Source organism: Brassica napus, chromosome C5 (genome assembly GCF_020379485.1).
Source record: "Brassica napus cultivar Da-Ae chromosome C5, Da-Ae, whole genome shotgun sequence".
Lineage (NCBI taxonomy): Eukaryota > Viridiplantae > Streptophyta > Magnoliopsida > Brassicales > Brassicaceae > Brassica > Brassica napus.
In genome coordinates, this window is record NC_063448.1 from 23,783,978 (window position 1) to 23,809,790 (window position 25,813).

A 25,813-nucleotide genomic window follows, 5' to 3' on the forward strand; every position below is an offset into this window, starting at 1 on the left:
GATCAACGAACGTGTCGAACCCTTGCACAGACGAATGTATTACGGCCAAAAGAGAATGGCGCCGGCTAAGAGCATCAGCAACGCGGTTAGATGCTCCTGAAGTGTGTTTGATCACGAAAGTGAATTGTTGCAAATACGCTATCCAAGAGGCGTGACGCGAGGAGACTTTCCCTTGACTGCTCAGGTGCTTCAAAGCATCATGATCAGTGTAAAGAACGAAGTTTTGTGGAAGAGGTAATGGCGCCAATGCTTGACGGCTTGAACAATGGCATAAAACTCCACATCGTATGTGCTATAACGGGAACGTGAGCCTGCTAACTTCTCGCTGTAGAATGCTATGGGTCGTCCTTTTTGACTAAGAACAGCACCAATGCCAGCTTTGGATGCGTCACAATGGAGCTCGAAGACCAGACTGAAATCGGGCAATGCAAGAATCGGGGCTGAACAAGGGCAAACGCCTTATCGGCTTCCGGCGTCCAGTGAAATCGACCATCGCGAATTGTATCCTTCATAGGAGCCAGCAAACTACTAAATTGAGATACAAAGCGGCGGTAAAAAGATGCAAGACCATGGAAAATCTGTACCTCCGTGATTGTAGTTTGTTTCGGCCAAGACTTGATAGCTGATATTTTACCAGGTCAACGGATAAGCCTTTGTCAGAGACAATGTATCCTAGAAACTGGACTCCTGAAGATCCAAACTCACACTTTTTTAACGTCGCGAAGAACTGATCCCTGCGAAGAACTGATAGGACTTATCGGAGATGCAACAAGGGTGCTTCCAATGATGCACTAAATATCAAAATATCGTCGAAGTAGACGACGACGAATTTTCCAATAAAAGGATGCAGTGCTTGGTTCATTACCCGTAAAAGTACTTGGAGCATTTGAAAGACCGAAAGGCATGACGAGCCATTCGAACAGGCCTTCCCGAGTTTTGAAAGTAGTCTTCCATTCGTCACCGGGGTTGATACGAATCTGGTGGTAACCGCTTTTAAGGTCGAGTTTAGAGAAGATCTTCGCCGTGCCGATCTGATCAAGTAGGTCATCCAATCGTGGGATGGGGAAACAATATCTCACTGTGATCTTATTGATAGCCCTACTATCAACACACATTCGCCATGAACCATCTTTCTTAGGAATGAGCAAAGCTGGAACCGCCCAAGGGCTCAGGCTTTCACGCAGGAATCCTTTGAGACGAGTTCCTCGACCTGACGACGCAATTACTCATGCTCGCCCGGACTCATCCTCTAATGCGACCTGTTGGGTAAGGCGGCACCAGGGGATCCGGTGCTGAATATCTCTTAGAGGCGGTAAGCCTTCCAGGAAATCTTCTGGAAAGACATCCGAGAACTCACTAATGAGTTTAGTAAAAGCCGGAGGAATGTTACAGAAGCGGTCCGAACTTGACGGTTTGCTGAGAAGTATGATGACAAACCTTCTTCACGCATCATATTCTCGAACGGAGAACGTTGCAACATGAGCACAGGGTTCGCTGTCGTTGGCTGTTGTGAGGTGGGAGAAGGTTTCAGCACGAACTTGTGATTATCAATACTGAAGCTATAGGTATTGAGAAAGCCATCGTGAATAACTCGACGATCTAATTCCCATGGCCTCCCGAGCAAGAGATGACATGCATCCATCGGAGCTACGTCACAATATATTTGATCCTTGTAGACATTGCCGACCGAGAATGAGATTAAGGCTCGTCGCGTGACAAAAAGATCATGATCTTGCTGTTACCAAGCCAGTTTATAAGGTGACGGATGAGGTTCGTCCTTAATGGCAAGCTTTGTAATAATGTCGGCTGCAATGACGTTTTCACAACTTTCAGAATCGATTACAAAAGAACATACTTTGCCATTGATTGTGCAGCGAGATTGGAAGAGACGATTTCCTTGCGGAAATTGGGAGTCAGAATGTGGTGCTAAACAGGAGCGACGGACGACCAAGAGGTGGCCGGTGTCCGGGTAGAGTTCTTCCTCTGCCTCAGAACCGTCATCGTCTTCTAATATCTCATCGGCTGGTGTTACTTCTTCAATAAATAATCCTCGTTTATTTCGTGATGGGCACGCAGATTGACGATGCCCGGCTTCTCCACACGAAAAAACATCTTAGCCCTCCTTGTCGTTGCTGTTTTTGTTGATCTGTGGTGACAATGGCGGTTTCTGTCTTTACGGCGGTGGAGTCACTTGTTGTTGATGTTGAAGCTGAAGTGTTAGCTCGTGTATGTCTGTTAGATCCCCAAGGTTGAGAGCCGTTACGAGTTTGAGCTTCAAACGTTAAGGCCTGTTGGTGAGCTTCAGATATGGACTGAGGCTGGAAGAGATTCAATGTGAATTGTATCTGTTGACGTAATCCTTCTATGAAGCGCATCACGAGTTGTTGTTCTGTATCTCTAACTTCCACGCGGTTGATCATCTTAAAGAAATCAGTTGCGTAGTCATCAACGGTGCGAGATCCTTGTCGTAGATTCTGAAACTTCTGAAACATCAACTGTTCATGATTATAAGGCAAAAAAAATTTCTGCATCTCATGCTTCAGTTTATCCCATGTAGTTATCTTTGATTTGCCTAACCGAGCACGTGTGGTTTTAACTTGATACCACCAAGCGGCAGCTCGATCCCGAAAACGGATGGCAATGACAGGAACGCATCGATCCAGAGGGATTTGTTTGAATTCCAGAATCTCTTCAACGGTAACGAACCAATCTAACAATTCTTCTGTGATTGTTGAACCTTTGAATTCTGGTATCTCAAGCTTAAAGCACTTTTTCCATGACGAATCTTCTTGTTTGTTATCCGAATATGACTCGTAGTTGTTGTTAGTGCGACGGCGAGGTTGTTGTTTTCGGAGTGGAGCGAAGGGGTTGTTGTCGTCGTCGGAATCGTTGTGGAGCGAGACCTGATCGTTGCGGCGGTGACGTTGAGTAGCGGTGGCTTGTTGAGTTGTCAAGGCGGCAACAGCATCAACGAGGTTTGTGATTTGTGATTCGAGATCAGCGATGGATTGTTGAGTAGCGGGGGTATAGTCATAAACATATTGCTGAGAATGAGTCTTACGAACCATCGTAGTGGTTGAGAAAGTTTAGGAGTGTAGCAAAGCTCTGATACCAACCTGGCGCAGTGTATGAATGGGTGAACGGTCGATCTATGAACTTTAGGGTTCTTCGAGACCTGTTCTTGGATCGATCAAGAGTTTATTACGATAGCTTCTTGAGACCAACTTCCTGAGAGACGAATTTAATCAAGTCGCACAAGGTAATTTAAAAGCCAAAGCTCTAAGTTTATTATCAAAAGTGTGTCTTACAAAGAAAGTTCATCATATGTTTATCTAGACCCTCCCTTATGACAATACCATTAGGAAAAGGAACGTATAAACCTAATCTAATAAGGAAAAGAAACAAGAAACACCGACATAATGAAAAAGGAAATAAGTAAAACCAAAATGATTTGAATCTTGTATCTTCGGTTATGTTGGCGCGAAAGGTAACGATGCTGCTGCATCAGTTCCCCTTTCGGCTGTATCTATGTATCTTCGAGTTTAATCGCATAACTCGATGTCCTTGCAGGTGTGGCTTTGAATCGGGTTTAGGGAGGTTCCGATGAGTTCTTGCGTCGGGCTCTTGGTCGCACCTTTCTCGGTTGGAGATTCATGGGTTCAGGCAGCCCCAGATGATTTGTGGTGCTCGCGAGCCACACAGTCGGGTTTCGACGCCGGTAAGTGTGGTAATATTGTACGGTCTCGTGTTTCTCCCGTTTGATTCCATACCTTGGATTAATAGTTGCTGATGATGGGTCGGTCTCTAGTTATATGTGTGTTCTGTTGGTGTGTTTGTCAAATCCGAGGCTCTGAAGGTTTGAGTTCAATCGGAGTAAGCCCTGTTCGTTTACTGAATGCCGCGACCAACTCTCTGGGCCATGCTAGGTGAAACATTTGCAACAGGCCTCCAAAGTTTTTTAAAAAAATTACATACAAATAGAACCCCGAAAAAAATTTTTAGGCCCCCAAATTTGTAAAAAAAAAAATTTACCTAGACACAGCCACAAGCCTCCAAAATCTCAGGGCCGGCCCTGCCAACTCTAGCGACTGAATTTCGTTCGTAATTTTCTTCTGCACTGGTCGCTGGTGCGGAAAGTAGAGAACGCACGACAGTATAATCGATGGAATCCGGTGATGTTTGGGACGCTGAACTAAATAGCGTTAGTGTTCTTCTTTTCTCTCTTCTTCACTGCGGCTGGAAAACATGGATGCTCTTCCGTTCTTTTTTTTCTGGCTTCTTTAAATTCACTTGTTTTCCTTTTAAATTTCAGTCGATAGAGTTGGTCGCGGCGTTCAGTAAACGATTATGGCTGTAGTGGTCGGGTTGCATAATCACTTGCTCGCCTTCCTTGAGTTGTCTCCTTACTTTTAATTTGTTTTATGTTGGGCGGTGCAGGATTAAACCATCTCTGATGTGGGTAATTACTTTTTTTCATCGGATTTGAGGAAGCAGTTTTCAAGCGGGTCATTGGTGGACTCTCTATGTCCCAGGATCATCTATGTCGAAGGTCTTCTAAGCCATGGCTTATATTTTAGGTTTGGAATGGGATTCAGATTTCTTTCTGGAGCTTTTGCTCATGAGGCGTTGATGTTTGGTGGTTATGTGGATCTTGGCTTAAATTTATCAGGCTGTGACCTTTGGATATTTTTCATGTCCTTTATGGCATTATGTCGCCTATTGGGCTTCGTGTTCGGTAAGGTTTCTTTGGCCGACCTTTGGACTAGATGTTGAATTGTTCAGTGTGATGCTCCGTTGGCGAAGTTGTGAAATCCCTAATTGGTTTTTAACCGACAGACTTTCCATATTTTTTGGTAAGGGATTGTGGAGTTTTAGCTCAATTGAGTTGTTGATTGTCAACCGTGTTCTCCGTTTGCTGCTCGGATGGAGAACCATTATCTAGTGGTTTCCCTCAGGTGAAGCTTGTTCTTGAGTGATGGTTGCTCTTAGTTCCTTTTCGGAACTTGTCTTGGACCTCTTCTCGAATCTCAATAAATCGACCGTCAATGCTTTCTCGTTCATTCTGGCTTTCGCACTAGTTTTGCTTCACATTTCTATGATGTTTTTGTGTGTTTCAGAAGTTCTTAGCGATCTCTCTTTTCCTTGTGCTAGTTTAAGTTGTCTAATCTTTGTTGTTTTAGTTTTAGTTTGGGTGGTAAGCTGTACCGTGCCGGCTTATGGTTCCCGAAAGATTTTGTACTTTTGCCAGTTTCGTGTATGTCTTAGTTATTTGAATATATATATATATATATATATATATATATATATATATATATATATATGTATATATCTTTTTAAGACTAAATACGAATTTAAAGTTTGCTTCAATCAAATCGGTTTGCTATTTAGATATTTATGCCTTTTTCAAGTTTCAAGTTTCTCAAAACCTTTTTTTTTTGCGGCGGCAAGATGAAACCCGATTCTACTTTCACACTGTTTAGACAATGTTGGCATCAAAAATGTTGAGTTCCCGTTAGAATCCAGATTGGACGTTCAGTCTCTGATGAAAAACATTCACAAATCTTGACAACTTTCTGGCTACGGTGGCTTTCCTGGCAACAAACCACCGGATTTGACGGGAACATAATGCTCGCACACATCAACAGCTTCCAAAACTACCCATAAGAGTCACTATCAAAATTCACAAACATCAGCTGCTCTGCATAATCAACTTTTATCACTACACAAAGAAGCATGTGTTGAAGCTGTGAGGTAGATCAAGGACGAGGTAGATGTAATGCTCTTCTAATTTTCCTAAAATTTTTAAACCATTTCTCTATTATAGAATAGAAGGGAGTTCTGCTTAACTATTTTTGGAATGTACATTATTAAAAAAAATTCGAACCGGTTTAATACCTGGCAGTTGTAATACCTTACACAAACCCGGTAACCAAAACTCTTTATAATTTTTATTGATATATAATTGAGTTAATTACTAGAATGTTACAGAAAAATTGGTTTATGACTAGAATGTTATACATTTTTTGGAAATTACTAGAATGTTTGTAGCCCCTAGTAAATTACAATGTCCTTGATTAATTTTTTTTTTATTGTGATTATTTATAATTAAAAATAATTAAGAAAAATCCACATCACTAATAACCCTCCCACGTCATTAAACCACAGAAGAAAATTCACCGAAAGTGTTCTCTCACTAAACCCTAACCGCTTTCAAAATCATATTCACCGCAACTCTTCTCGGCAAGGTTCTTCTCTGAAATCGTCTTCACTGAAATTGTCTCCGTTGTGTTCTCTGAAATCGTCCCCGTAAGCGTCTTCTCCAGGATCGTCGTCTCCGCAAATATCCGTTATCGTATTTTCTGGTATATTTCAACGCTTTGCTTTGAGTTAGGTTTCTATTGTGGCCGATTTATAGATGATAATTGTCGCTAAGTTAGTATTCTTTACGGCTGAGTTAGGTTCTTAATGGCTGAGTTAGGGTTCTTAACGGCTGATACATAGAAGATAATTGTGGCTGAGTTAGTATTATTTACGGCTGATTTATGTATGTAATTATGACTGAGTTATTTTTGTGGCTGGTTTATTTACGTTTGCGAGACATCCCTCAACTTATAGACGCAATAAGACATGATGTGTTGGATAATCTGAAGAAGTTTCATGTTGGAGTGATTGCTAAGCTAGCGGATAGCAAATTCGTTTGGTCTTATTGGTTTGGGTGTATGAATCCGTCACAGTGTTCGGAGAGCTTTTTGCGGATGAAGATGGCAGCAGAGATCTTCGATGAAAAAGGAGTTAATTTGCTAGCGCAGTTTGACGCGTGATTTACCATGAAAGAACCCTATATTTGACTTATCGTTTATTTTGTATGACTTATGGTATTTTATTTTGTATTTGACTTAAACTTATGCTTTGTTTATCATAACCCAGCCATCTCGTTTAAATTACGCAGCCGTGACGTTAGATATAACTCAACCAAACCTCAAACAATACCCTAAAATACGAAATGCTTTACATGAGTCAGTCGTCTCATCTACATAATACAGCCATCACATTAGATATAACTCAGCCAAACCTCAAACAATACCCTAAAATACGAAATGATTTACATAAGTCAGTCGTGTCGTCTATATAACTCAACCGTGACGTTACATATAACTCAGCCAAACCACAAACATACCCTAAAATACGAAATGTAATGCAAATAAACAAAAAATAATTATTTAAGGTTCCTCTTATCAGTCTGAAGATGGATATAACTCATCTGAAAGTGTAATTTTTTTTTTTAATATACAAGTTGACACCATCTCATGATTTTGAGGTATATGTTATCTTGCAATTACTTACAACCTTACATGTAGACATAAGTTGCGAGCCTAATTTATATAACATTAACCATATAAGTACTTTCAACTGAATTTGTGCAATTCTAAAATTGCCTAGGTATACCTAAACCCTAAACTCTAAACTCCAAACTCTAAACCCTAATCTCTAAACCCTAAACCCTAAACTTTAAATAACTCAACCGTCATTGTAATTTTAATAACTAAGCCGTAAAGTTAACATAACTCAGCCATAATCTATACTATTAAAGCAGGATCCTATTGTCATAATTACCTTAGGGGCATATTTCATTCACTAACATTGCATGTTTCATTAAGGGCAATTAAGTAATATTAATAACAAATCTATATTGGGTCATTATTTTTGGATCCAGCCCAAATCAAATCTCTCTTGGGCCATTTGGGCCTATTAAAAAATCAGATTCAAATCTCACCTTTTTTTTTTCCTTTGGACCATTGAGTCCAAGTTCAAATAATTTTTTTTCAACTATTCTTAATTATTATTTTTTTCTTTTCTTAATATAATTTAAGCATTCATAAAAATAATTGAATTTTTTTATTGAAAAGTATAAATCTTTATTAAAAGTATATAATTTTTTTAATTAAAATATTAACCCCATAATAAAATTAGTTTATCAGAGTTATACCAACTTAATTCATTGAAAAAATAAAGTTTAATTTTTTTTAACATAAATAGTCATTTAAAATGAAATACGATAAATAAAGATAAAAATTTTAAGTCTTTTATAAAATAAAACACAAATATATGAAAATGTGACATTTACTAAATATTTGTCAATTGAAAAAAAACACAAAAATAAACCCGCGCTTTCAAAGCGCGGGTCAAAATCTAGTTGTAATTTAATTCGCGACCGTTCATGTTTTTGGGAGGGAATAGGAACTTGCAATTTTTATTCATTGAATTTGGCGACTATTCACATTTCTATTTCTCTCTATATATACGTCCATTCTCTTTTTACTCTCTCTCTCCCATCTCATTCTCTCTCTAGAAAAATTTATCCCCATCAAAAGTAATGGAGGTTGTTCCTGGTTATTCAAGGAGGTTAGATAACAGTGCAAATACGATACAAAGCTCTGCAAATCGGGAAAACCTCCTCGTTCTATACCCTGGTCCGGGTGACTTGCTTGACACCACCTGCACCACCTGGTTTAAATTTTTAAGTGATCTCTTCGTGGTGATTCCGTTGATTCTAGCAAAAGGATGGGTTCATGAGTGGCCGACATACCGCGTCATTCCCGATCATTTTAAGGAACGCTGGTTTCTTCAACTCGCTGTAAGAACCAAATATGTGTCCATATAAGATATAACAATAACACTAATATTTTTAATATTTTTTTGTTGTAGCGCAAAAAGAGGTGGGAACGAATGCGTAATTTGACTGTTTGGACGCAATTTAATTTGGTTGCTAGAACGCTGTTTCGTTGTCAGATGCGCGAGTTGAAGAGGACTTGGGCGCATGGAGGCGACAAGCCATCGTGGATGTTAACTAGATTTTGGCGTGATCTCGTCGACATGTTTGAAGAGTTTGGTCCTGATAATTTTGGTTTTCGAAACTGATTACTTGTCTGTATCTTGGATTTTTTTACAAAAATCAGCCAAAAAGTTAACATTATCTCAGCCTTTAAGTAATAATAACTCAGTCGTCTCGCATTTAAATAACTCAGCCATGTCGTATTTAAATAACACAACAGTCTCGCAAAGTTAAGTTAAAATAATCAGTTGTATCGTATTTAAATAACTCAGCCATGTTGTATTTACATAACTCAGACATTTTGTATTTAAATAACTCAGTCATGTCGTATCCAAATAACTGAGTTATTTAAAACTCAGTTATGTTGTATTTAAATAACTCAGTCATTATTGTATTTAAATAACAAAGCAGTAAATTAATTTATATATTTAAGGCATATATTTAATTGTTAAAACGTCACCGTTTCTTTGATGTCTTCTTCTTACAAAGTTAAAATAAGAGGCGATAAGTCAACCTAATGTTTTTGAAATTGTTTTGAGATTGTCTTCCTCATCCTCTAATCCAGGAACTTATTACAGACGAGGTATGAACGCGGAAAGAGGAATGTCGAAACAGTGTTGGTGTGGTGAACCTTCTGACAATTTTACATCTGGAAGCGCTACAAATCTAGGAAAATTGTACTATTGCTGTGCAAAAAGATATCATAAGGTTAGTTTTGGTTCTTATTTCGCATGTTCTGAAACGTAAGACTTAGATCTGATTATATTGGTGAAAACAGAGACATTTATTCAAATGGGTGGATGAGTGTTTGGTGGAAGAGGTTGAAGATATTAAGTCAGTGATAAGTGGCGTGAACAGAGACATCTCGGAGGTGAGACTTAACGTTTCTCGGTTGGAGAACAAAATGAAGACTTAATCTGCTCAAAAAGGAGACGACTGTATGAGTGAGGGTCGGTGTTTGAGAAATGTGGTTGTTTGTGGGGCTGCAATGGCTTGCTACTACTACTTCTTTGTTTAGTCATGTTTTGTAATCATAAGCCAGCCTTTGGTTTTAGCTCAGCCATAACTTTTATGCAACTCATACGTACTGTAAATTAACTCAGCCTTAACGTTTAAGTTGGTTTAACTCAGCCGTATGTAAACAATTACTCAGCTTTAATTAAACCAAAACTCAGTAGTTTGTTTAAATCAAGAAAATCCTAAACACAGCCGTTATAAGAAAACATGAAAAACAAAACTCAGCCACAAAGTTTAGTCAATGTTAATATAACTCAGGCATTTAAACTTATAATAATGGGACGTTTCTTATTAGAATATCGAGACCATTATTATGCGTGTGAAAAATTTGGCTGCCATGAGAATATCGAGGCTCATTATTATGAGGTTCACAATATCGAGACATTAATATTTTGATAATATTTTTTATATTTAATTATAAATACCAATACAAAAACGTAATTACTTTGGGATCTTTAAATATATCTAATATTTTTTATTAGCCGTAAATATTTATAATTTATACAGTTGTAAATTAACGATAACTCAACCGTTTATGAACGATAACTCTGCCAACAAAATAACTCAGTCATTATGAAATTAAAACTCAGCCGTAATTAAAAGAGAACCCAGCCATAAACAAAACTCAGCAGTAATTAAAATATAACCCAACCATAACTCAGTCATTATGTATAATTTATACAGTTGTAAATTAACGATAACTCAGCCGTCTATGAACGATAACTCTGCCTTCAATAAACGATAACTCAGCCAACAAAATAACTCAGTCATTATGAAAAAAAAAACTCAGCCGTAATTAAAAGATAACCCAGCCATAAATTAAAAGATAACTCAGCCGTAATAATACCATAGCAAAGAACATTAAAAAAAAAGAAGATTCTGATCCAATACATCTTCACCACTCTATTGTGTCCCTGATCACGCTCATCGGTTCAAACTCACGGAAGAAGAGCCCCACCTCTTTGATCTAGAAACAACGGTTACACATTTTTGTCACTCTTAGTGTTTTCAATGTACCACAAGACCCAATCTCGCTCCAAAACAGGAACACATTGGCAACTATAGAACGAAGGAACAACGGTTGAAATGAATTCGTCCCTCTTTGCCCGGAACTCGTCACCGTGCCACAAACCCCATCCCCATTTCTTAGATCGCACTAGTTTCCCGATCCTGTCAACTGATTCTCTTGTAAAACAAGCAAAATACTCCTCATCCCCACCCCCCCCCCAAAAAAAAAAGATTTTTCGAGTCATTGCGTATGTATACACACAACGCTCATATCCTTCATCCGCTGCAAGCTTCATGAAAACAAGTCCTTCTTCCTGAAGGTTAAATGTGAAGAAAAACTGTACACCTTTCATATAAAGTGTGCTTGGATTTCTCTCAGCGTAGCAAGTTTTAAACAACTCAGGAGGCATATTGAGTTTCCAGGGAACAGATAACATATCGTAAAAATGGTATACCCTGCTCCGCTCAGCTAACGCCTTCATCGACTTGCACGATGCTCTCAGGCCATATAGATTTGTGAAGGAGTTACCGGCCACACGTTCAACCACTAACACCTGAATTTCTTCAGGCAATACAAGAATCGAGAAATAATCCATTGAAAGTAATTGTGTAAAAATATAGAGTTGAAAGTTGTATTGTTCTAGAAGACACCATATTTATCGGCAATCGAACGGTGTTATTATCGCTACGTTTCATTTTTTCGAGCTGAAATTTTATACATAACCTAGCCGTAATACAAAACATGGACTGTAATACAAAACATGAAAACCCAAACTCAGCCGTAAAACAAAAAAATGAAAACTCAGCCGTAAAACAAAAAAATGAAAACTCAGCCGTAAAATATAAAAGGCCCTTAATTAGTTTTCTTTTTGTTAATTGAAATTATGTTAAACAATAAATCCACGTAGACAATTATATATCCACGTCAGAAAGATAATATTGTGTCTCCTTTCACGTTAAAATAAAAAAAGGGACAATCAACCGTCTCCTTAATCACAACTACACAACTTTTTTCTTTGTCGAACTCTCGAACGAACTAACCCTAACCGTCGACATTTTGTTTACTGCCTCTGAACTAACTGTCTTGTCTTCTCCGATGACGTCGTCCCCGAAATCTTAGCCTCCAATCGTTTCTACGAAATCGTCTTCTCCGGTAAGTTGTGACTGAGTTATATATTATGTTGCGGCTAAGTGATATATTATGTTTCGATAATATTTTATATTTTTTTACGGCTGAGTTATATATTATGTTGCGACTGAGTGATTTCATTACTGTTTCGACTTATTTATATATTATGTTTCGGCTGAGTTATATATTATGTTTCAGCTGAGTTATTGTTATGTTTCGGCTGAGTTAGATATTATTTTGTTTCTGAGTTATATATTATGTTGAGTTATTTTTCGGTTATATAAACAGATGGATGTTTCTGAAGCTGAATCACAGGATTACCTCCAAGACTTTACCCTGAAGGGTCTTCTAATCTAGAAGCTAAATATATTAATCACAATTTCCATTTAGGAGAATTCCATCACGTTAGAGAAGCAATCGGACGTTATGTGTGGGAAGAACTGGAGAAGTCTCCTATTGGAATAGTTGCTAAGCTAGCTGGACGCAAAAGCGTGTGGTCTGGTAAGACCGTACACTATCTACTATGCAGACAGTTGCGAGTCTATAAAAAAGAGATTTGGAGTCTCGTCGTTGATCAACCCATCAGGTTTAGCTTACATGAGTTTGGCGAAATCACTGGGCTAAACACAGATCCAGTGCAAACAGAAAGTTTTGAACCTGACCCATATAAAGCGTTTTGGGAGGAGTTGAATCTGCCGCTTGGGATGGGACCCAAGTTAGATGAACTGAAGCCAGCATTAGAGGTCTGTCAGAGTTGGAGTTTTGAAAAGCATAAATGGTTAGGGCTGTTATTTCTTCAAGCCATGGGACTTTATGCTTTGCATCATAATTCTAGGATACCATTTAAAAGTGCAAAAAGAGTATTCGACGATGAAGCCATGATGTCGTATCCATGGGGTCGGACTGCATATGAAGTTCTTGTTGACTATATTAAAATGTTGGATCCACAAGGAGGGTCATACACAATAAGCGGCATGAAGGACGTGTTATTGGTTTGGGCGTATGAATCTGTCACTTGCTTTGGAGAGCGATTTGGGAGAGTGGTCAATAATGAAGACGTTCTGCTTTTCCGATGGGGTGGAAAGCGTACACGTGCAAGTTTTGATACATTGTTCTCTCAAGAGATCATAGATCATGGCGAGGTAAGGTTTAACGCTGAGTTATGAGTTATTTGGTGGCTGAGCGATGAGTATATGATGGTTTAGTTATTATTTTGTAGTAGGCTGAGTCATTTTTGATGGCTGAGTTATTAAGTAATTGTTGGCTGAGTTATGAGTTGTTAGATGGCTGAATTATTAAGTAATTGGTGGCTGAGTTATGAGTTGTTAGATGGCTGAATTATTATGTAATTGGTGGCTGAGTTATGAGTTATTTGATGGCTGAATTATTAAATAATTGGTGGCTGAGTTACAAGTTATTTGATGGCTGAATTATTATAATTGATGGCTGAGTTATGTGTTATTGTGGCTGAGTTATGAGTTAATATTGCAGGTGCGTGTGAGGAAAAAGGTTATGAAGGACTCAGTTGAAGAGATGTTTCCTCAATGGTCGGGTGAAGATAACGACCCACAACTCGTTAACTTGATAACAGACATACAAGCAGGTAGATTTGTTAGAGGTTTTTGGGAAGTGCAGGGGAAGGAGAAGAAGAGAAAACTGAAAGGTGGAGTTTCGTCAGAAGCTGAGCCACCCAATAAGAAGCATAAGAAAGAAGTTAAAAAATATAAGAAAGTGAACACAAGTGAGGGTGAAGCAGCTGCAACGGGAAAGGGTTCTAACGAGGAGGCCCTGATGACCATAATGACTACTCTGGATCATATTTCCAGAAAATTTGATCAATATGAAGGTCAATTTGAAACGATCGACTTGCGGTTTAACTCCTACGAAGCCCGGAACATGCCAAATAGGGACCAGAAGACCATTGATGATATAGTGAAAGCTTCAGTGGATGAGCGTCTGAAACATCTGGGGGTAGGGGAAAGTGCCATAAACTATGATAAACTCTCAAGTGGTCCCGAGTTGGCATCACCGCAGCCGAATGCACAACAGAACTTTGTCAATAGTCCAACGTTAGCTAAGCCCCAGGGTAAGGGTTTGGGGGCGAAAAATAAATTGGCAGAGGATCTTGATACGGCTTCAGAGGTGAAAAAGACTTTGGTTGATGAGTTTGGTAGATCCGCTGCAACACCTGCTAAAGCTGCTGTAACACCTGCTAAAGCTGCTGCAAAACCTGCTAAGGTCACTGCAACACCTGCTAAAGCTGCTGCAACACCTAATAAAGATGCTGATGCTCTTGATTTAATTTATGTTTCTCCTGCTAAGGTTGATAAGGATGCTAAGGGTGGTAAGGGAGGAGGCCGCAGGGGCAATCCAAAACAGAAGGATGATGAGACTGTGTTAACAAAGAAGGAGGCCGCTGCTAAGAAAAAAGAAGAGGCTGCGTTAAAGAGGAAGGAGGCGGCTGAGAAAAAGGAGAAAACAGACTGAGTTAAAGAAGTAAGAAGCCGCTGCTAAGAAGGAGGTCGAGTTAAAGACGCAAACGGTGGCTGAGATAAAGAAGGAGGGCCTTGCTCCAACCGGCACTCCACCACGTGCCAATTGTATAAGAGTAAAGATTAAGACGCCGAGTGGGGACAGTAGCTTTTCGGAAGTGACCGACGATATGTTCGCGGCACAGAATGAATTGTTGGCGGAGTCTGATGTGGAGGAAGAGGAATTGATTAGATCTACCAGAATAAAGGAGTATCGAGAGAAATTTGTTCAATTATCTCCCCAGAGGTGTGCATTGATGGCAGTTTCTTCAGCACCAGTTTTTCCTTACATTGGAGACAATGGAACGACGTGCATGAGGAAGAATTTTGAGCTTTCATCAGTAATATATGATCCTCTAGCACCTGTTGATCCGGCGAAATTGGAAAAACTTATGCAACACATTAAAGTCATTCCACCCAAACAACCAGCACCACCAACTAAAAGACCTATTACAAGAACAGCTGACTATGAGGGTGACTTCTACAGCATACTCATCACTAAAAGACCGTGGCGAGATATACAATATGGATGGCTGTTTGATAATGTAAGTCTCTATTACGGCTGAGTTATATTATGCCTGAGTTATATATTTTATTACGGCTGAGTTAAATATTCTATTACGGCTGAGTTATATATTCCATTACGACTGAGTTAAATATTGTTTGATGACTTAGTTAATCTTCATTATGTAGCATGTCGCTGCTTTTATGAAAGTCCTCACGAAAAGGTCCATGCGAGAACCCACCCCTTTCTGGTCCAAGCGCATTGCATTTATTGACCCTTGGTTCCTGCTTGTATGGGTTCACGATTACCAGCAGTTCAAGATAAAACCTACTCTGATGAAGTTCAAAGGCATTGGCTATGAAGATTTAGCAACGGGTAAGATTCCCGATGAATTACAAACAAACTTGAAATGGTTTGAAGATGTGGATCACTTGTACGCAATGCTTCAGGTTGTTGGTGATCACTGGGTGGCGTTTCACATGGATTTGAAGAAGGAGAAGATTGATTGCTACGATCCAATCATTGGACAGGTAACACCCGAAAGTGAGAATAGGATGCTAAATGCATTTAAGCCGCTAACGCAAATGCTCCATGTGTTCTTGAATGAGTGACTAGATTAAGATTCGCGCCTTGCGCGGAATAATCATTATATATATAAATTATTTTATATATTATATGTTCTTACATATTATGAAATAATAAATATATATTGAATAATTAAAAATTAGTAACTATTACATATATAATTAAATTGGTGCGAACGTATAAATAAATTTTATTAATCCAAACAATTTTTTAAAAAATTTGATAGGATATGTAATTAAATTTAAATGATATTAACATACATAGTATATTTTTAATATTAATGTCTATTAAATGATGCTTTCTACTCATATGTTTTTTTGATCATGTGTATCTTTAATAGCAAAAACTTTAAATTACTGATAACAAAATTTTCATTGTGGGATTAATAATTTTAGTAATTTATAATTTAAAAACATTTATCAATGTTAGTTCAAAACTTTTATCAAAAAAAATTATTCAAAGTAAATTTTGAAATTAAAATATTTATTTATTCAATATGGTTTATAGTTTAATTTAGAATGATATATATACATATATATATTAAATCTTAATGAATAATTAAATAAGACTTTTATTTATATGATTTGTAATCATTTGTATTTTATCATAACAAAAAATTTAAACCATGGATCGCAAAATTTGAATGTGAGATTTTTAAGAGTTTTAGTAATTTATAATTGTTTTTTAAAATTACAAATATAACATATACAGAAAAATCTTAATTTTTATAATATGGTTATTCTGATTTTTTAAAATTATTTTAATAGATTAAAATTAAACAAATTTGATAGAAGATACATCATTTTTTTATCAGATCTTTATTATTCAAAATCATTAATTGTCATATATACTTTAGCCACATTAGGCAATTCCGTAATCTTTATTTAAGGAAATAATAAATGACATTAATAATGAATTTATGGTTAATTTAATAAAAAGTTTATTATATAATTAGAAGGACCAACATATTTATCTAATAATTTTAAGAATAATCCAAGTGATGACACGTGTCTACAAAAAGAAGTTGTAATGTTTCACGAATAATATATAGCAGGGGATTTTTGAGACAAACTATAGTAAGTATGCTCGAATCTGTCCCAAAACAATTAAACAACTACTTAGAAAGTCTGATGCTAACCTTTAAATCTGCAGCCGTCCACGTAGGTATGTGAAAATGGATAAACCAACTCAAACCAAACCACATTTCTATAGTTTTGGTGGACAATACAATTTTTCTATTTGGCGGAAAAAATAATTTTAGGATTTTAGTGAAAATCACAATATTTACTATTTGGCGGAAAACACGCGTTTGCAGTTTTGGCAGAAAAAATAATTTTGTGATTTTGGCTGCAAAACACGATTTTACGATTTTGACGGGAAACTCGATTTTACAATTTTGGCGGAAAAACTCGAATTTTTCGATTTTGGGAAAACAGGATTTTGCGATTTTGACGGAAAAACTTGATTTTACGGTTTTGGCGGGAAAAGATAGTTTTACGAATTTGGCGGGAACTCAATTTTGCGGTTTTGGCGGAAAATACGGTTTTGCAGGGTTAGCAAGAAAACACGATTTTGCGGTTTTGACGGAAAAATACGATTTTGACGGTTTTTGCGGGAAAACTCGATTTTAGGATTTTGGCGGGAAAAGATGATTTAACGGTATTGGTGGAAAAACACAATTTTACAGTTTTGGTTGTAACGAAAAACTCAATTTTGCAGTTTTGGTGGGAAACACAAAATTTTATGGTTTTGGCGGGAAAACTCAATTTTACGGTTTTGGCGGGAAAACTCAATTTTGCGATTTTGGCGGGGAAAAACACGATTTCGGTTTTGGCAGGAAAACATAATTCAATGGTTTTGGCGGGAAAACACAATTTTGCTATTTTTGCGAAAAAAAACTCAATTTTGCGGGAAGTTCAGTTTTGCGGTTTTGATGAGAAAAATCAATTTATAATTTTGGTGGAAAACTTGATTCTATGGTTTTGGCAAAATTATGATTAAATTTGGCTTATTAAAAAACTAACATACAATATATATATATGAGGAATTAATTGTTAACAAAAATTATATATGAGAATTAGCTTAGATTTAGTTTATTAAAATTTAATTATATATATGAGAAAATAAATTAAGTTTGGTGTATAGTTAGTTGGTTTGGAAATTTGGTTTGGTTATTTTTTGTTTGTATATTTGATTTAAGTTTTTGTTTGTTATAATTTTTTTATTGGTTTGGTTGTGGATAACTCATTACTCATTACAATCCAAACCATTTTAACCCAATCCATTAACCTATTTTATCTATTAATCCATTTGTACCCAATTTTGATATCCATTAAAATCCATTGTTTGGATTGGTTTGAATTAACCCATTAATTTTTATCCATTTTGACACTGTTGCGTCCACGTATTCGAAACATAAACAGGCATGGCCACATAGTTAAGAGAAGCTCTCTGTTGAATACTTTGTGAAGCAATCATGTAAATCTCTTGCTCATAATTATAATGAAAAAAATTGTTATTAACTTATTTGATACCTTGATAAGAGAAAAGATTATATTCACTGATTTGCTTTACAACATAAAAGATTTTGATATATTATGTGGTATGAAGAATTATGTGGTATGCACAACATTAGAGCTGGTTTATGAAGTACCCTAATACCTTTATTTGAAAGTGCTCGATATCTGAGTTGATCAATTGTCTTTTGATCTTGCCGACAAAGAGTGAGATAGAGTAAGGTCACTAATTGTTTTTTACAGAGTAGGGTTCTTCAGCTCGAAAGAGCCCATCATTTCCGCTGAGCCTACTAAATTTCATAACAAGTCATGGTCCAAACAATTATGATTTCTAAGCCGTTAAGATCAATAAGGTAGCAATGGATAAGTGGAGATGAGTACAGTTGAATACAAAATCAACTGAATTACTGCTTGAATTTGGAATGTTTTAAATATTTACTCAAGTAAGATAATATTTACTGCAAGCGATAATTTTGCTCAAGAAAAATATATTTTTGGTTTGCAAATTAAAGAAAATCCACATATATAATATCAATATATGCGTAATATATTGCATAATACAAGTGCTAAAATTAGTTATCTAAAATATATTATATATAAATGTTTTATGCCATCATAAAAATTAGCATCACTTATATATAAATCTCATTTTATAAGTAAAGATTTATTGCTGAGTAATTAACTATGGCACTTCAAAAATTTAAGCTCTAATTGGTACGGATTTTTGTATATGTTAATAGTTCTAATTTGTGTTACCAAAATATAATGTACATTATATAAAAGTCATTATATATGTGTTACATAATGTAAACTATACACAAAAATTCAAAGTAATTAAAATCATTTAAGACATTCACCCCGCGCAAGGCGCTGGTGTTTACCTAGTGTTCTTATATAAATGGTAGGTACAAATTCCCCGGGAAGCAAACGGATACACATTTCCAATTGCTTTCCCTATCGAGTTATGCCTATCCGAGATTATCGCAAGACCCTCGTCGTCAGGAATCAAAAGTTGTAGTTGCGTAAAAAACCAATGCCACGAGTCATCATTTTCAGTGTCAACCACGGCGAAGGCTATTGGAAAAATCTGAAAGTTACCATCTTGAGCTAGTGTTGTGAGAAGCGTCCCTTTGTATTTACCATTAAGAAACGTACCGTCGACAACCACAACTTTGCGCATGAAAGAAAACCCATTTACGCTCGCACCAAACGCAAGAAATACATAAATGAATCTTCCAAACTCATCAATTTGAAGACGCGTAATTGTACCCGGATTTTCCCTTCTTATCATGTATAAGTAAGAAGGCAAGTTTTCAAACCCACTCTCAGGTGTTCCCTCATCGATTTCCCTTGCAAATTTCAGTGTCCGATGTGATTTCCAATAATCCATCTGTCCACATGAAAAACAATACAAATAACTCAGCCGCAACAAAGTAATAATAACTCAGCTGTATCGTTATAATAACTCAGTCGCATTGTATAAATAAGTCAGCCGCAACCTTTCATATTACACAGTCGTATCGTTACAATAACTTAGCCGCATTGTTAATATAACTCAGCCGTAATGTTAATATAACTAAGTCAGCCGCATTGTATAAACAAGTCAGCCGAAACAAAGTAATTACCTTTACACCAAACTGCTTAGTGATAGCTATTCCGACACTCGTAGGGCGAACGGATGGACCAACGTCACCGAGAAAGTACTTGTGTAACTCTCCTAAAATATCTGATGTTGCTTGTCGAGATCGATTAGAACGCTCAGTTACAGAACATGTATGATCTGAATCGTAAATACAAACATAAAATGCCGGGGATTGCACTTGTGTAGAAGCACGAACTCTCTAGAGACATCCATCAACCCAACACTTAACAATCAATAATGTCGGAGTGGATATGACTACATCAAAATAAAATTGATCCTTCACTGAAAGAAGTTTCAGTCGTCTCTCCAAATCGTCTTTACTCTCGTATCGTTTCCCTACCGCATGGTTTAGCGACGACATCTCCAACCTTAGAACCTCCGAATTCCCTTTACTTCCGCTCATCGACAAGTTTTGATATCTCTTCTTGGGAGGTAGCGTCGGTGAATCTTCGTCTTGTGTTGGAGACTCACCATATGAGCTGAAGTTATCATCTTCAGATGACGCACCGTCGGAGTCTTCGAACATATCAAATCGGCTTTCGAATGCATCATTCTCCTTGTTTTCTTCACCTACTCCATCTTCTCCGCCTACTTTGGGATTTTCTCCTTCCACTATAATTGAGTAGTCATTCTCATTGTCGTTGCGTTCCTTCTCCAAACTGCAGCCATCGTAACTCCCACTGTAATTTTCGTCTTTGGATTCAACATCTGAGACTTCTGCTTCTGAGCTAAAACTGAAAAACGTTTTACTCGTCTCTCTTGCTCTGTCATTCCGATTCATTTCGTCATCCTTGTTTTTCGTAATCTCCACACAGAGACATAGCTTTTCGATTTTCATTAGGCTTACAAAACCTTGCAATTGTCAAGTATTGGAGACGTAAACTGGTGGAGTGTCGTGCGCCATTGTTTTCAAAGCTTTATTCGAGAACATATAGCTAGGCTGAATCGGATGCCTCAATTCATTAGATCCGTAATCATCGAGTACAGACTTTGCAAATTCTTCATGTATTGTTTTCTCATCTAAATGCAGAACTCTACACCCTCTACTGTCGGCATTGAATACATATTTGTTTTTCTTAATCCAGTTACCAGAAACAATAATTACCGGATCCATAAAATCTCTGAGAAAGACGAAGAATAAGATGAAGAAGATAGATAGATAAATAAAGAAGATGAACAGACAGAAAAACCGAGTTGTAAAGTAGTTCGTTAGCAGTGACATGGCAAATCCGAGTTGATGACATGGCGGATGACATGGAAAATCGGTTAGTCAGCCACCAAACGAAAATATTACTCAGCCTAGATAAATCAGCCCTCATGTACAATGTAAGTCAGCCGAAACGTGAATACTATTTCAGTAATTAAATTTTCGCTAAAAAAATCAGCCGTAATTATCATGAAAAATAATAAGTCAGGTAGGCCTGGGACGGATCCGGATATCGGGGAAATTTAGGGTATTTAGATCCGGATTCAGATCCGGAGGATCCGTGGATTTATTATCCGGATTCGTGGTTTCCGGATACCCGGATTTCGGATATCCATCTCTATATTCTATTACCCGCGGATATCCGGATCTGGATCCGTAAAAATACTTAATTTTTTTAAATACTAAATTTTTAAAAATAATGCATAAATTAAATATTTATACAAGATTTATAAATATATATATATATATATGTCTATAATATTGTAAAACCTAAAATATAATATTGTAAAATTAATTTATGTATAAATATTAATCAAATTTAAAAATTTAATGTATTTTAAACATACAGACGGATCCAAGATTTTACTATCCGGATTTGTATCCGGGCACCTCAGATATCCTATTTTCGGAGCGGATCCGGAGCGGATCTCGGATCGAATCCGGATCTCAGATAATAAGTCTCAGGCTTAGCCGTATCGTCACATAAATGAGCCGTCAAACGAATGATATTCTAGTAATTAATCTTTCGCTAATAAGTCAGCCGTAATTAAGCTGAGTTTACTATTAATCCATCCAGTTACGGCTGATTAACTATAACTCAGCCGTAACAACCTCCCATAAGTCATCCGTAAATTTAATAACTCAGCTAGTCGATATTCATTAACTCAGTCGGGGAAACATAACTTAGTCGTGTCTTAACTACAACTCAGCCGAATTTTCCAGAAATCACAACGTTGATGTATAAGTCAGTCGTAACTTGTGTACATAAGTCAACTGTTTTCCCATAAATCAACCAAATTTCTGTAAATCAGCTATCACTAACGGATGACTTATGTTCATAAGTCAGCCATTTTCTCTTAAGTCAGCCGCGTTGTTTAACTCAGCCGCAACATAACTATAACTCTGTCGTAACGACATACGTAGCATTTGACGGCTGACTTAATGAAAACACGGAACCGAATTCATACATGGCGCCAGGATTTTGCTTATATGGCATAAAAAAGCAATGGCATTCTTGTAAATGCGTTTTTTCTCATAATGTAAAAAAAAACACGCTTGGTATTAAAAAAATATCAGTAATAAAAAAAAATTTGTATGGTTCTCGTTCGTAAAATAGTAATTTTTAGTAAACTTCCCTGTATAATTTGCACAACTTAAAAAAAAAAAACCATAGTCCGAAAAAGTCCATCCACATTTACATAGAACGCCGAGAGGTTTCATCTACTAAGCTCATTATTCATTAACTCCATTGGTGGCGAAGTTAACATATACTAACTCAAAAAATCTATGGCATACTGTGACTTGTAATATAGCTTTCATAGAACTGATAAATAAATGAGATTTGATTGAACAAGAAAGACCACCAATATCAGAAGATCCAAAATCAAACGAAATTATAAACTGTAACCAGCAGAGATTTACTGCTTTTCTTTTTCATATAATGTACAACCATCTAAAACGAACCGAGAGAAAGAAAAACTATTGCTTGGATTTAGATAGAAAAAAACATAAGCAAATCATCAGACCGACTTAGGAAAATGTGGGGACAAGAGCTTGGCGATCTCAGTGAATCCAACTTTGTCTTTGCCTTCAAATATCGTCTTCAACTTATCATCGCATATGATCTCCTTCCTATTCTCCGGATTCTACATATTCAAAACAAAACCGTTCTTAACAAAACAGAGAAGCAATGCCTTAATCCAAACCCAGCACACTATATTCTCAACTACTGAGTTCTTTATTCAACAAGTCAAGACAGAATCAGACTCTACTTGAACCCAATACATTGTTCTACTAATCAACACAAGGCAAATACTTGTCTTAAATTCATTAATAGTATAATGTAACAACACAAGAATCAAATTATCTCTGAAACTGTACCTGGAGGTTGTTGCCCTTGATATGCTCCCACACTTTCTTCACGGCGGTGGCACGAGAGAGTTCGCTCTCTCCGGCGAAGCTAGCCAGCGTCTTCTAGACCGGAACAGTCTTTAGTATTCATTTTCCTTATTTACCAGCTGCAATGCCGGTAGCCGCTGCATTACTCGTCGCCTTCGCCATTAGTGTCCGGCATCCTCCGAAAACCCTAGAAAATGCCGTCATCGCTTCTTCGTTTTCCGACAACTATAAATCCCTAGTAGAGCAGGCAAATGAAGGGAAAGAGACAGACGTTTACAGGTAATAAATAAAATCATTATGGGCCTTTGTTAAACTTATTATATATGGGCCGAACTGGGGTTCAATAAAAATGTGGGATTCAGAGGATGTTTTTTTTTCCGTTATCTCTTTCTTATTATTTGAGTAGCATTAGATAAAACTAACATTTATTTTATGTGTTTATTACATGTGTGATATTTCTTACATGTTATCACCACAAGCTCTCTCACACCTTATATTCAAACACTCTTTCTTAACTAGACTAATTACAAAATTTTTCATTGCTAATTACATTAAAACTTCCGTATATACTATAAGCTTATTGACTAACAAATTAATTTATCTCATGCCCTACTACTCTTTGATTACAAACGTTTCAATTTTCAAATACGCAGAGATTTTATTACCATAACCAGAGATTCTTCATAATTATCGATTTCAATATGGAAATTCGTATAGCCTGACTTAAATATTAATGCATTTCTACATAGTTAAACTATATAAAATCCATTGTGTACGTATGTATCTACATATCTACTTATATATGTGTTGCTATATCACGAATTCATTATATATGTGTTGTCAAACACAATTTTCAACAATTCTTACATAATCGCAAAATCTTATAGATATATACATACACCTTTTCAAAAAAATTACATAAAACGATCTAATATAAAGTATTTTTAAAAGCTAATAATAGTTTCAAATCTCCTCCATTGTATGTTAACCACGTTTATCGTTTCCATAATTATCAATGCAATTGTAATTGACGATCATTTTATGATACTTTGGATTCAAGGCAACACAATTTAATACATTACCATTTCGAGTGTTCCGATAATATATGAATCAAAATTGATTTGTCAATCACGGGATCAAATAAATTATTGTCAATGGCAATGTTAGCGTAGGAAATGGCAACACAATTGACGTGAAAAGAGGAGTTTTCTATAAAATTTATGATACAATATTTCAAATGTAAATGTAGATTTTGTTTTCAAACAAACACTTCTTTTTTGGGATATGTAATTACTGAGTATTTTTTTTACTCTCAATAAGCCATATATAATAACATTGCTATGCATTTTAAAGATATAGTGTACATGAAATCCTTGCTATGCATTATAAATATCTTTGCTATGCATTTTTAAGATTTTCTTACAGCAATAATGGCATTGGTGAAAAGAAATATATATTAAAACTTACATATTACAATATTTTTCTACTTTCTTAATAATATAAGTTTTCACCTAAACGAAGGGATTGTCAATCACACAACACTTAATGGGACATACGATGATCTCCATGATATTTCAAATCAGGAATGTATAAAGATAAATATGACGCTATTGGAATAAATGTATGTTATAGGAGTTGAACTCAATAATTTCTATACAAAAATTGCAACGAAAAATGAAAAGTTTCAAAATCAGAATTGATTATTGATTTGAGATCGATTGATTTTTTCAATCAAGCTGCAATCTTTGTTTCCTTATATTAAAAATAAGAATAAAATGTTTTCTGATTTTGAAAGATCAATTCGCAAATGGAGTAATAAAGCGAGTTTCAAAATACAATTGTAGCGCAAGTTATTCAGTATTAATTATTGAATATTACATATATTTAAAGCGATTTCGAATAAAGATAGCAAACCCTAGACCCAAAACTTCTTGTATATAAATATGTAGCCGATGTTAACATCTCCTCACCACAGTCTATATCTCAAAACATTGTTACCAAAACATTAGGTTTTTCTGATTTTACCTAGGTGGTAACATTGTCATTTTACCTAGGTGATAACATCGTGATTTCACTTTATAATGTTATTCTATCACATATGCTGCAATATCATGTTTTATGATTACAGTAACGTCATCATTAAGTGTGTTTCTTATGGTGTCCTTGCTCATGTTTTTCAAGAATTTTATTAGTTTATTGCTTATATTTCGTTTTATCTTATATGTATATTTTATTTTATGAAAACAATAATTCTATTGTATGTGTTTTTTTTTCCTTCATAATTTAGTTTATATAAGTTTTTGATTACTCTTATAGATTAGCTTTCATCCGAATCACATACGATTTCATCATTTGAAATCTAATCCTTCCTCATCGTATATATAAATAGGTTGTTTTGAGCACATCTACTCATCACATTCTTCTTCCCAAACCTTCATTACAAATTCGATTTTGCAAGCAAAACACTTATGGTGGGTCTCAACTCATTATATAATATGTAATCTTGTGACTATAAGTTTTGCATTTCTAATATCTATAGATTAAAAGTTATAATCTCTTTTAATCCATTCACTCCGCGCAGGGCGCAGGTATCACCTAGTTATGTTATTACAAACTATGAGAAACATTACATAGACGATATTACATCTGGCAATTTTACATGTCTTATGCGGATTCACATCTTACTGCATCACCCTGAGCCGCCTTGTGAGATCCATTCCTG

At 36.3% G+C, this 25,813-nt stretch overlaps 1 protein-coding gene and 1 pseudogene across 1 annotated transcript; both read right to left on the reverse strand.

The window, feature by feature from the left end:
- Positions 1-19,001: 19,001 nt before the first annotated feature.
- LOC125587156 lies at positions 19,002-20,547 on the reverse strand. The gene is made up of 3 exons (XM_048757329.1): positions 20,050-20,547; positions 19,750-19,965; positions 19,002-19,514 (listed from the first exon to the last, which is right to left on the reverse strand). The coding sequence occupies exons 1-3, from the start codon at positions 20,545-20,547 to the stop codon at positions 19,002-19,004; spliced, it is 1,227 nt and encodes a 408-aa protein (XP_048613286.1).
- A 1,943-nt stretch (positions 20,548-22,490) lies between these two features.
- Positions 22,491-23,319, reverse strand: LOC125587730 (annotated as a pseudogene).
- Positions 23,320-25,813: the final 2,494 nt, after the last annotated feature.